The sequence below is a fragment of the Thunnus maccoyii genome, chromosome 15, assembly GCF_910596095.1.
Source record: "Thunnus maccoyii chromosome 15, fThuMac1.1, whole genome shotgun sequence".
In the NCBI taxonomy this organism is placed as follows: domain Eukaryota; kingdom Metazoa; phylum Chordata; class Actinopteri; order Scombriformes; family Scombridae; genus Thunnus; species Thunnus maccoyii.
The window spans coordinates 20,702,172-20,715,518 of record NC_056547.1 but is presented as its reverse complement, the minus strand read 5'-3'; the positions used below and the strand labels follow the sequence as shown (position 1 = coordinate 20,715,518).

Genomic DNA, 13,347 nt, shown 5'->3' with positions numbered 1-13,347 from the left:
CATGTATGGATGGATGTGGGAAGTTGACATTTGGAGTAATAAAAAAGAAGTGAAATCCTGCTCCTGCAGAAGTTGGCCGTGACTCAGCTTCCGGAAGCTAACCAATCAGAACAGAGTGAGCTCTTCGGGAGGGGGGCCTTAAAGAGACAGGAGCTGAAGCAGCCTGTTTCAGACAGAGGCTGAACTGAGGGGCTGCATAAAAGGCCACTATAAGATAAATAAGGACTTTTTTTTTTAACTGTGAATCATGCAAAGCTATTCTAGTGGAGTCCCAGAATAAAAGTATCGAGTTGGAAATGAGCATCATAGGTCCCCTTTAAGGTGGAAGCTAACCTACATGATAAACACCTTGGTGGAGATGCTGCCAAAGGATAAACTGCTTCCTTTCAGAAGTAGACTACATTCTTTCTAACCTTTGTTAAGATTGCAAAAAAGTGCTCATGATTGTATATTAACAAGACAACTTAACCAAACCTCCAATTGAAATGAACTAACAGCTGAAAACACACATTAACCCATACAGTATGTCACAATTCTAGCTCCGCCTTCTGCCGACCTTCACCCCTTCAGTCAGTCTGCTCGAAGTTGAGCACGTGGCCGTCGAAGTGCGTGAGGACGTGCCTCTCGAAGAGCTGCTGCTGACAGTTGAGGGGGAACTGCTCGGAGCAGACGGGGCAGACCTTCCAGTGGCTTTCCACGTGTTGCTCGAAGCTGCGCTGCTCAAAGTGGGGCGGGAAGATCACCTCGCATAGCGGGCAGCGCTTGTGAACGTCACTACTGGAGAGAGGAAAAGGAGGGAAGCAGTGGAAGCAGACATGTCAAACAGTGTGACCCAGGCTGGCACAACAAAACTACAGATATCCCCAAGGATTGAGGGCTATACAGATTGTAAAACCCACATTTGTGATTTTGGGCTATATAAATAAAAATGACATAACTTGTTGAATCACTGGTATTAAAAAGGTCAGTTCAAATTACAAAAATTCACAGTCAGGCAGTTTTTATAGAGACTATTTTTTTGGTAGCAAGTAGTTCTAATAAAAACTATCCACAGCGAGGTAATTGGATTATCCAAAGTAACCCTTACATAGATTCTGAAAATACGTATTTTAAATTTAAATGTTACATATTAGATGATTTTCCAATGCCCTCAGCCCCAAAACAAAAACATTGTTATGGTGTGAATTCACCATTTAATCAACACAATATCATCAGCATTTTGTGCAATGGGACAAAATCGTACTTTGTTGCTTTAAAGAGTCTTGAATCCTTGAATATATGTATTTAGCATGTAAATATAAAGTAAGGGGATGAGAATGAACCCTAAGGGGGACATGATCATGAACACCTCTTTACTCTGTGAAGTCAGCTAGCTGCCTGGGATTTGCATTTCATATTAGCCTTGTTTGGTTCATCACTGGCACAGGGATCGACTGGCTTACTGGAAAAACAAATCCCTCCCTGAACCCTCTTCTGTTTTCATCTATGTCCTCCTCTTTGCTTGTGTAATCTTGTTTCTTTTTTGTTTCTTTAAGAAACACTGATTTTTATTTTTTATTTTTTTTTAAAAAAAAGGCTATTTATTCTGAAGTCATTATTTTTTTGTTTTTAGGTATGCACACTACCTTGAGTCAAAGCAGAAGCTGCTCCTGGCTTCACTGCGTCTACTGGACTGATGGTCACAGGATGGCTGAGCCGCGTCACCCACCTATGATGCACAACACAAGCACACACACAAAAGGATGGAAAATGATGGCTGTGTATTTGCAAACACAAACACTACCTCCAAAGATCTTAACCAAAATAAGAGGAGATGGGTAGGAAGAGCCATGAAATGAGCCAGTAAAGACGAGGCATGTGCAGCTATGTTTCTAATTAAAGAATACAGTAAACCTCCCTCCCTGATCTCTGTTCAATTTGCTCCCAAACAAGCACAGATATAATCCGGCCGACACTAACTGATCTAAGGTCCGTCCCTATGCAAAATCTCACCTAATTACTCTCTCAGCCCTCGTTATCTTCGTCTCTCTTGAGCTCTGAGGGAGTGACGTTAATTAGAGCTTTATGCAAATGAGTTCAAAGCTTCATCTTTTAAGGGCATGCTACCATTCCCTTCGTTCAGTGACAAGCACTCGAGAGACGGGGAGAGGCGAAGCGAGTGAGGGATTACCATGACAGGAATTCATTGGCTGCTGAAAACACAAAAGCGAGGCTAGGACACCAGAGGCTGGGATCAGTTAGATTTACAGTATGCTGCTTTAAAATATGTAATTTACATATACATTAGAATTACAACCTTAATTGATACGGATACTCCAAAAAAATCCAATAAAGAATCATCCATTAACTTTCTAATAAATGTCACACCAGCCAGTGTTATAGTTTGGTGGAAGAGTGTGTTATGTGTATGCGCTTACATTACGTGGCTCCTCTGGTGATTGGTCCAGGCTCTCTGGGGGGCTCGTGGTGCGAGAGGGCTGGATGCAGACCACCTCTCTCTCCCAGCCCGGCGCCCCGGGGCCTGGGCTTGGGGGTGTGATTGGGGGAGCGCATGGAGGTGCGCAAGGTGGGGCCTCAGGCGGAGGACGGGACATGTGCTCGGGAGACAGCGCGACATCCACCCGCTCTAGAAAAACAGCAAGACACGGCGCCGTTAGGGTGCTGACTGAAGGAGGGAGAACACAGACGGCACGAAAGGATGACTGATTCAAGTTTCCTCCCAACCTTTTGTGGTGTCCGTGGAGTAGGGATTGCCGTACTGCAGCTCAGCAGGCCTTTGTGGCACCAGCGGTGGAGGGGAAGGGTCCTGGGGGTAGGGCAGTGGGTAGCGCAGCACCATTGGCTGCCTGACTTCAGCACCTTGAACACCAGTCTCCTGCTCCCTCTGCCTGGACGCATAGCGCTGCAGCTCCTGGGGGGACAGATAGAGACAAAATCCATCCCTGGTTGTCATAATACATCAACACTAAACTGCACATTATTAACATGTCATATAAAATATCTCCTGCTACTGTATCTTGCATTCTATGTTGTCCAGTTAAGCAACCAAACTTGCTTAAAAGTTTCTGTTCCTGAAAACAGGAAACGAGGAAAGCTGTGAGAGAGAAATTCAGTTTGAATGGTGCATTTTCACCGCTGGAACCAAGAAGGGAGTAAGTGCTTAACTCAGAGTTAAATATCCCTCTACATTGTTGCTGCCCTTTGTGATTATATCTGAAGCAAGAGCATTAGTACCCTACTCATTACTGTAATGGGTGTCAAACTCTGGCTCCCTCTGCTCCTGCTTTGCTGATAGAGGCGCTCGCCCTCTCCCTCCTTTACCTCCCTCCATCCTCCCTCTTCACTCCACCCGACCTCCTCTCTTGATGACTTCATTAGTGCGCTGCTATCAGGTTTAACATTTAAACCAGGGTTGGGAAGGTGAAACAGACACGTCGCGTGGCATTTGCACTGTATAATGGCACTGTACCCATGGGCGAAAGAAGCAAGTATAGATGTATTAATTAGTGGGGAAGGGAAGGAAGCTACAAAAGAGTTAATACACTGAACCTAAAGTGCTCATGAATATATCTGTGGACTTCTATTCAGAGCCGACATCTTATGCATCCGTGATGTGAATTCTACAGTGGAAATTTCACATTATTTATCAAAACCTGATTTATTTTATAAAGCACATACACTACATGTGCACTTGATGGTGCTGCTTTACCTCCTGTAGCTGCTCTTTGTCTCTCAGGGCTTGGGCGAGGTTGCGTTTCAGCTCCGTCACCTCACTGGCTCGCTCTGCCATCTGCACCTACACAGACAGGACACACACACACACACACAAGGAAAAGAGAAAAAAAAACAAAACATAGTTCAACATTAGTTCTTAATGATGCATCAGAAAAATATTGACATCCGTTTCAGTAAGCAGTCGGATTTTCTTGAGAGGTATCAGGTCTGCGTCCAACCAAACTAAACATTCCCCCAATAACAACAAACTGCTCTTCTTCTGCTATTCCATCTCTTCCTCCTGAAGTTATATGAAACACAAGTTCTTTGTCTTTGCCCTCAGTCATGTATGATGGCTTTTTGGCTTTTTCTCTTAAATTGCAAACTGGCTTATGAGTGATAATGAAGGATAGTATAATATTCTAGTAGGGTGGAGAGGGTACATAATAAATACAATACCTAGGGCGACAACTGCTAATTATTTTAATTATCAATTAGTCTCATGATGATTTTCTCTCAAATTGATTAATCATTTAGTCTATAAAACATCAGAAACATGACATCACAATTTCCCAGAGCCCAAGCGACATTCTCTTTTCTGACCAACAGTCAAAAACCTGAAGATTTAATTTACTATCACATAAGACCAAAATATGCAGCACATTTTAATAAAGGAATCTTGGAATGGCATTTTTGCTAAGAAAATGACAAATAATTAATCAAATATCAACCTATTTTTTCCTGAGTAATTGACTCATTGACTAATTGTTTCTGCTCCAAACATAACAAACAGATATTCAGAGTTTATGGAAAGGGTGAGACGTTTCTTGTGCAGATAAAAAACTCTTTTTCTTGCTTTCAGGTTGGACTTCCACTCCATTTATGTCAACTGACCATCACTAGGCATACATACAGGGAGGCAAGTGAACAAAATATTTGGTCGGTTGGGTTTTATTTAACCTGGAGCTCTGTCAAATGTGTGGTACTCGCTGTAAAACACACACAGCTAAAGCCAAAGAAACGAGGTCTGTGAGGAGAGCAGACTGGAGGAGCGCTGCAGACCGGAGCGGACCAGGGGATCGTAGTAAATCTCAAGACTTTCTAACAGGACTGACCCTGTGGGATAATTTACATGGCTAGTTGCCTGCTCTTCTCTCATTTCATCCCATTTCAAGGGTTCAAAAATCCCCTCCTCTGCCGCGGTTTCTCTTTCTGCTTCATGTCTGTCTGTCAATCCAACTTTTTTCACTCTTAAATTGTGTTTGCTTCTTTCACTCCCCCCGCCCCTCATTCTCTTTCATCTCCTTTTGTCCTCTCTCCCCCCTCTCTCGGGGATTTATGCCGCAGCATTAGAGAGTAAAGTTCAGGTAGGGAGTCTGCAACAGTGAATTTCTGTGCCCCCCCCCTGCCCCCCGGCGTAGATGTAAACAGCCGTAAAGCATGACGCTCTGCGGCTGCCTCTCCTGTCAGTCTCCGGAGCCATTAAGAGCAGCTCGGGACCTGAGGCACTGGCCTCAGACGGGGGGAGAGCCTTATTTACAGCGCCGATAAACACGCAATCACTCATGGAGATTAAATGCCAGTAGGTACTTTGGCGGACATCCACATGCAAAATGCAGCAGGCCCACATGCTTGAGTGCTTGTATTGAATCACACACACATGCCACACACATTGGCTCATGTGTATACAATCTGGATATTCTGGTTAAATGTGTGCTCAGGTAAACTGTTGATACTCTGTGACACAATAATTCTCTTGCAACAACACATACATCTATCCAAGTGCTGCCACCAGTAAAGCCTCCCTTCTTGAGTCAGCAATGGTACTTTTGGTATCAAATTCTATTTGTTTTCTGTGTAGGAGAGTTCTGGTGGCCTGTGGGCGTGAGAAGCTGACCATATAATTGCAACATCAAGTTTGGCCAGAGGCCTTAGTTGCATGCCATTCTCATTTCCTGTTTGTCTGTACTGTATCTTATCTAATAAATGTTCAAAAATATTCAAATTGTGTAATGCTGAAACAGTTATTTGATCGAGCAAATAGTTTGTGGACAGAAAAGTATTTGACACCAAATTGTTTGGTTTAAGTAATTTTTAAAGCAAACTCAAGCTTCTCAAAAGTGAGGATTTGATTTTTTTTCCTGTTTTATATCATTATAAATTTAATATATTTGGGTTTTTGACAGTCGGTAGGGCCAAACAACCTATTAGGGCTCTGAGAACGTGCCAAAAATAATTAACTGATGAAGCTGTAATACAGTTTTAAAAAATAGATATAGGCTCATAACACGGTGGTTTGTTTTGCTACAGTATTTTCTGCTGACAGCAAAATGTATTTTCATGTATATAGAGTCAGTCAGAGAGAAGTTAAAAGGACAAAATAACTCGTCTTATCTGAGGGTAAACCAAACATTATAACCAGGCTCATTATAATTGGAGTGTAATCTTCACGGGTCAATTCAAAAGACTGGATTTCTCTGTGCATGTGACCACAGCAAGTGAGAGATATTATCATTCTAGAAATGATAGAAGTATGCTTAATTAATATGCTGAGCTTAAGGATACTTTGTGTGTATGTGTGTGTGTCTCACTCTGAATCGCTCCTCCTCATTGGCCAGCCGCTGTTTGAGCGTCTCGTTGATGGCGCACTGCTCCCTCCACTTCTCCTCCATCATTGCCAGCTCCTCCTCAACCGAACGTGTCTGTTCCTTTTCTGCCTCCCCCATGCTCCTCCCCTCCACCTCCAGCAGCACCTGCTCCTCCGCGCCATCTCCCACTTCCTCTACCCCTTCCGCCTCGCCGTTCTCCCCGACGCCCTGCCTCTCGTTCTCGACCTCCACCCAGCTCGTCATCTTCAGGCTCTCTTCCCGCAGGCTCTCCCTCTTCTCCTCTTTTTCTTTTATTTTTCCATCTTCTCCTTGGTTTACTTCTCTCTCAGCCTCTGCCTCGCTGCTCTCCACCGGCGCGCTCTCTCTCTGCTTTTCTTCCTTCTCTGTGCTGGTGTGTGCGTCAGTGTGTGTGAATTCCCTGTTATTAAGTTCTGGGATGATTGTCATTTCAGCGGCTTCTTGAAGGACTGCGGTAGCAATATTTCCTGTAAAAACACAAAGGGTTTAGAAGATTATATAGTCAAGAGGAAATCCCCTTCTTTGAATCAGGTATGAGTTAATTACGCATATTTTAATAGAATGACTTTATACTTGATGAAACTTGTGCGGTCTAGAGATATTTTATAATAGTGTTGTAGTTAACTACTGTGGTGTACCCACTTTCCTTTTAACCCACTGTGCTTCTAAGCTTATGGATTTCCAACAAGAAATATCAAAACTAAATTAGGATATTGAAAATCTTTATAAAATGTGGTAAAGCAGGAGAAAAAGTAAGAGAAAGAATGTCATCTGACTGCAATGCATTATGGTCTTTTGAGGATACAGTAGGTGAAAAAAAATTGTATTTCTTCCTCTTCTATAATGAATCTTTTTCAGGATTTAATTGAACAAAAGTGTAGATTTTTATGTAAGCAATAATAGTAGAGTTCAGTATACACTATTGTCATGACATACATATTCAGGGGTTTAAGTGCATTTTCTTTCATTTTCAAATTTAACCCCATTTTTATTCTTGTGTACCTGCTGTTGGTGACTCTGGACTGGGGGTCAGTGGCTCCAGTGTTGTCTCAGTGGATGCGTTTCTCTTTGGCTCCTGCAAAATAGCAACAAGAACAGTACTATCAACAAACTGTAATTGTGGTTTTGGTAATCTGCACTCAATATTTCAGCTCTGTCTCTTAGTTTCCAGCACAGTAACTCACCCCCTGTGACTCAGTTGTGTTCAGTTTGGCCACCTGCCTGCGGAGGCGCTGGCACTCTCTGTACTTTTCCTTATAGTGCTCAGCTGCCATGTGGAGACGCAGCTTCAGTTCCTCCACCTCCCTCTGCAGCTCAGCCTCTGCCTCCGACACCACCATCATGCTGGGCGTCACCTCCCCGCCGGTACCGACACCCTGGAAGCAGAAGGACGTAAAGAGGAGAAAAGAATGAGACGTATAACTGCTAATCCAATGTCTTCTTTGTTGTGATTGCTCATTCATAAAAATGTGCACCCCTTTAAAAAGTTTTTTCCAAACATTTGAAAATTCTTTGCTTCAGAATTCCCTCAACCCGGGCCTGTCAAAGTACATAGAGTTGAAAGACAGAAATACAACTTAATGAAGTCAGACACTGACCACTTCCTTCTGTGCGGTGCTCCTCATTCGGTCCAACTGGCTCTCCATGCGTTGGCACTCGGCCTGAGCATCAGCCAGACTCGCACGGAGCTTGTCTGCCTCCAAGCGGGCGCGGTACAGCTCAGTCATCGTGTGGTCGCGGGCGCTGGCTGAGTCGCGGAGCTCCGAGGCCAGCAGGGAGGCCTGTTGCCGGGATGCCTGGAGCTGCTCCTCGGCTTGACGAAGCTGCTCACGCACACGGGCTAGCTCTGCCTGAAGGAACGAGGAGGGAATTCATAAATAGAAACAGGTTTTATAATGCAAACACACACACTGTACTTCACGTGCATGCTCACACAGACAGGATAACGGACGTACAATTTGCTTTTTATATTTTAGCTTTTGAGTTAGCTTATCCTAGCAGCAACAGTCACTGCAAACACTACTACCTTGTCAGCCTTGTGTGCCAGCAGCTCTTTCTCCAGGTTATCCCGCTGGGCAACACAGGCCCTGAGCCTGTCCAGCTCCTCCTGGAACTGGGCAATAGTCACTTCCCGGTTCAGCTCCACCGCCTTCAGCATCTGCAGCTCTGCGCTCAGCTTAGTGTTCTCCAGCTCAGTGCTGCGCAGGTGGGCCTACACGTGTAAAAATACACAGAGACAAAAAATGTGCACAGGCCAGCGCTACACAGAAAAACAACGGCTTCATTAGTTAAAATGCATCCTATCTTTTATCCTGCCTTTTTCCTGTAAAGAGCTTTGTCTCACCTTATAGAGGTCTCTCTCATCCTTCTCATTCTTCAGCTGACTCTCCAGGATGTCTCTCTCTGCTGTCAGCTTCTTCAGACGGTCACGCAGACTGAAACACAGAATAATGAAAATAAGTTTTGAAAAGCTTTAGAAGGTCTTATTCAGTAAAATCTGTTTGGCTGGCATATGTCTATTCAATATGTATGCTTATTGCTTATTTATGTTTGTTTGGGTGTGAGTGCACATGCATGCAAACATAAATGGGTGTGATTAATGCAATCCAATCCAATATCCCTGCATTAAATAATACCTTTATGAAGCTTATGATGTGTCATTTTTGCAGAGACAGAGAGGTGCTGATCAATTCAGAGGTTATTTTTGAATTACTTCGTCCTTCCCGTGTGGACAAGTTTGATGATAAAGATGTTGAAAAAGCAGAAGGCAGGCAAGAAATCTCCCTCAAACACCATTATTTCAACAGTCATGTCCTCACAGAAATGGATGAGTTGGGATGATTGATGATCACGCCTTAGAAGTCTCCACTCACCAATCGAGCTCCGTCTCCTTTTGTAGGCCTCTCTGGGTGACTCCCAGCAGGTCCTCCTCCAGCTGGCGGACCCGGTCCGTGGCCTCTGTCAGCCTCCTCCTCACCTCCTCCCTCTCTTCTGACAGCCCCTGCGACGAGCGCAGCAGCTCCTGTGGGACAGAGAGGTAGCTCTGATCACGCTGACAGGTGCTACGGCCAATGACAGAAGCCGATTCAGCAGCCCGAACAAGGCATCAGAGAAAGAATGCTGGATAAATCAGGAGCTTATGCAATAGTCATGATTAATCACTGACACTAATATTTCATGGGAAACATGACAGCCTCATTCCTTATGTATTATATATGTTTCACTGCTGTACATTCATTCACCTTTCATAATTACACGTTTTATGAGGTACAAAAAGGTAAAACTACTGCATTAAATCCTACCCTCATGATGGTTATAATGTTCAGTGTTGACTTTTACTTGAGTTTCTGCTGAAAGAGGGGGATGTTGATTTAACTTTTGGTCATTTTGGAGGCTGTAGTTTGTGGTGCAGTTGACTCATATTCAATTATATTGAGAGGTGTTTCTAATATTTTGTCCACGCCATTTATATCAATGAGAGGAGACAAACTAATGCCTCAAAAATGTCCATAAAGCAGAATCACAAACTCTCTAGAAAGCTTTCAGAGTTGCACTACTGGACAAATGTATGGATATGTAATGCATTTGACATATGGGATGTCTGAATTTTGTTCATTTTTCCCCCTCTATTTTATTTAATAATTTCATTTGGCTCATTTCTTATGCTGCTCTAACATGTGAATTCCCCCCCCGGGGATCAGTGAAGTCTTGTCTTGTCACAAATCACTGGTTACAAATGATGACATATGTGAGCGTTTTGATGGATGTTAATCACACTCTCGATATGTGAAGCTATTTAGAGGCACAGTAGCCTCAATAACAAACAGTAGCGGTACGTAGTGAATGAACGCAGGAGTAACCTGTCTAGTATGAGTGGATTCCTTTAGTGAAACAAATTCCTGGTATTGTACAACAGATCATCTTAGTTCTGTTTTCTGCATGTGGTGTGCCTCCTGAGGAAATGCCTTGTTTGAACTTGCTGCTTATCAGTAGCAAAGGCCATTAAATCATCCATAGCTAATATTGGTTGTGACAGAACAACATACCTCTCTGCACACACCCTCCATCCATTTGTAGCATGTGCACGCACATACTCATCCACACACCCGCACACCGAGGAAGACTGACACACAGCTACACATTCAAGGACATATGGAGACAGGCAAGTAGCACAGAGTACACCCATCAATCCAAAACAGACACATGCACATGCACACACCAATGCATACTCAGGCCTGTCTCCCTCTGGGCTTGGCTCTGCGTAGATTACTGTATGATTTTTACGGCTGGCGTTTGGGAAGCACTTTAGCAGTGCATAAAGACCTTATAAAAAGTGTAGTCGTAAAATTAGCAGCCACAAAATATGTACTTATGTTTTCATGTTAAACTCAAAGGATATTTTCATCAGCGTGGCATGAACTAACGCTCCTACTGTAAATGCTCCACAAAAGGAGTGTGCTCGCACACGTGTTTACACACACACCTACTCACACAAGTCGTATATCTACAGATGGACATGCCTGTTGAAGGAAAAGCAGCATGGTAATAACAGTGTGTGTGTGTATTACCACGTAATTTATGGCGATTTTGTCCTTCGTAAAAAAGGAGCGGCAGACTAACTCAAAGCAGCCTGCTCTCACTTTGGGCCTGGACCGGACAGCTGCACTAGGGGGCGATAAGAGACTAGATTCAAAACTCTTGGCAAGTTGCAGTGTTTTACCTCTCCTCCACCCCCACCCCCCTCCCCACCCCCCACCTCCTCCTGCTTTCATTGAGTTTCCTGAGTTGACTGTTTTTAGGCGTGTGTGTGCTAAACTACTGCTTATCAAATGAGCAACTCATAAAATGCTAAAATCTGAAATCTGAGTCACTCTGGTGAGCGAGCACAGAGGAAAAAAGTAGATAAAGATCGATGCAGAATTTTAGTGGTTTTTAAATATTTGTTTAATTCTGATTAATGCTCCCAAATGTATTTTTAACATCAACCTCACTTTAGCAAATTAAGTTTCCTGTCATGCCAATACTGAAATGTAGTATTGAGAACCGAGAGAGAACCGAGAGAGAAAGACAGGGACAGACCGACAGACAGAGAGAAAATAGACAGTGAGAAAGCAGTGGCCACTGAATCGCGTGACTGAGTGGTGTTTGTCCCTGAGGCTGGGCAGGGCTCTTTTTTCAGGCAGGCGGTTTTGCGGACTACCCTCCTCTCATTCCACACACAGACTAAAAGGGTTTGCAAGCGGGTGGCATAATGAGTTTGTTTGTGTGTGTGTGTGCGCGCTTGTGCATGTGTGAATGCACATTAGAGGGACCCTGTGGTGTGGGACCTGAATGTGAGGGTGAGAGTGAAGGGGGAGGAGGCGGCGGGGGGGGGGGGGGGGGGGTAGTTTGTGTATGTGCATGTGTGTGCGTGCGTGCGCGCGTGTGTATGTCTGCGTGTTTGACGTCATGTTTGTTCACTCTGTGGTTGCGATGGCATCGTCCCTGACGCCAGATGCCCGAGAAAACCGAGTCCCAATTCCGTTCTGCCCCACTGAGTCAGGTCGTTAAAGAGGGAGAGAAAGACTGGCGTGCGCACACACACATGCGCGCGCTGCAGCTCCTTGTGTGTCTCTTAAACATAGACACAGATTATTCATAAATTCGGGCCTTTGAAGTTTGCAGACCTGTGATCACTGGTGAGGAACCGGCTCCACACACACATGTGCAAATAGCGGCTGTCCGTCTATGAACACACGCCCACACGCTTACATACAATTACACACATGCACAAACGCACTGAACCCTCCCTCACCGTAAATCTCAATGTTGCACAAATACCTCTTGATTGATAATAATAAATCTTCGATTAATTTGCTCTATGTGCAGAGCATCATTTCTGTCTCTGCATGCCTTTCCTGACATCACTCTACCTCTCTCTAACCTGGTTGTGTGTGCGCAGCAGGCAGCATGTCTCCCTCTCCTGCTCCCTCTCCCTGGCCAGTCGCTTCTGTTCCTCCTGCAGCTGCTGTTTCTCCTCCTGCAGGAGCCGCATGGCCTTCAGCAGCTCCCTGCGCTCCTGCTGCGCCTCCTCCACACGCTGCCGGCCAGGAGGTAAGGTGGGGGAAGAGAGGAAAAAAAAAAAAGGTGAAAACCGTACCAGCTCATTGAAGAGTTTTTTTAAGTGTATCCTCCTCGTCCTGAGTTGTATATAAAATTCTATTTCTGTTGTGTGATATGTTGTGTGTTGTATTAATGGCCATTTACACAGACAATAAGGTAAAGTAACAGTTTATCGATGCCAAATAATGTCCCCGCTACTCAGTGACTACGTTTACATGCACACTAATATTCCTAACTATTCCGAATGTGACAATATTCTGAATTTGATACTTGGCATGTAAACAGCATATTCCGTTTGGATGTTCCGATTTAGGCCTTATTCTGAATGTATCATTTCCCGATTAAGACATGTGGGATATACCAATATTATTCAGGTTTTAGGAGCATTCTTTGGACGTGTACACAGCGCATTCATAATATACATCTCAATTAGGGTTTTTAACCACAGTTTGCAACACATGGCCCTCTTGCGTGTTTACCCCTGCGCAGGCAAAATGACATATGCTGGAGCAGGAAGGCAGACAGAGGAGAGGAATGAGAGGGAAAAGGAGTGCTGTTCAGGGCAGGCTGGAAAAACAGAGCGCGCCTTCTCGACGGGGATGGAGGGGACTGGTTATTATCCCGGCTGACTGTGACGACTCGGTGTGATGCGCCAAAAACACTCAGCAGTGTAGTAAACATCATGGGAAAACCTAGGTACTGTGCCTGTAACTATAAATTTATAATATCAGTCATATCAATATCCCTTATGAATATCAGGCAGCAGCTCACTAATGTTTATCACATCGCTGGTTTACTTCACTGCCTGCGGAGATCTTGTGATTACCATTGCCACTGGAGCAGAGGAAAACCCCCTGCAATCCCCCTGCATGTAAATGGGAATATTAGTGGAATGTTCATTTTC

General features: G+C 44.2%; 1 protein-coding gene across 1 annotated transcript in view; it reads right to left on the bottom strand.

Moving 5' to 3' along the window:
• Positions 1-206: 206 nt before the first annotated feature.
• Positions 207-13,347, bottom strand: part of tax1bp1a (Tax1 (human T-cell leukemia virus type I) binding protein 1a) — a 32,585-nt gene continuing 19,444 nt past the window's right edge. The window contains exons 6-18 of the mRNA XM_042434964.1: positions 12,265-12,420; positions 9,215-9,363; positions 8,686-8,776; positions 8,368-8,553; positions 7,940-8,191; positions 7,526-7,717; positions 7,344-7,416; positions 6,306-6,808; positions 3,710-3,796; positions 2,725-2,911; positions 2,418-2,626; positions 1,626-1,708; positions 207-777 (exon numbers count right to left, since the gene is read on the bottom strand). Of these exons, the coding sequence (XP_042290898.1) occupies positions 567-777; positions 1,626-1,708; positions 2,418-2,626; positions 2,725-2,911; positions 3,710-3,796; positions 6,306-6,808; positions 7,344-7,416; positions 7,526-7,717; positions 7,940-8,191; positions 8,368-8,553; positions 8,686-8,776; positions 9,215-9,363; positions 12,265-12,420 (2,379 nt within the window). The 3' untranslated portion in view covers positions 207-566. The remainder of the gene's footprint in view (positions 778-1,625; positions 1,709-2,417; positions 2,627-2,724; positions 2,912-3,709; positions 3,797-6,305; positions 6,809-7,343; positions 7,417-7,525; positions 7,718-7,939; positions 8,192-8,367; positions 8,554-8,685; positions 8,777-9,214; positions 9,364-12,264; positions 12,421-13,347) is intronic.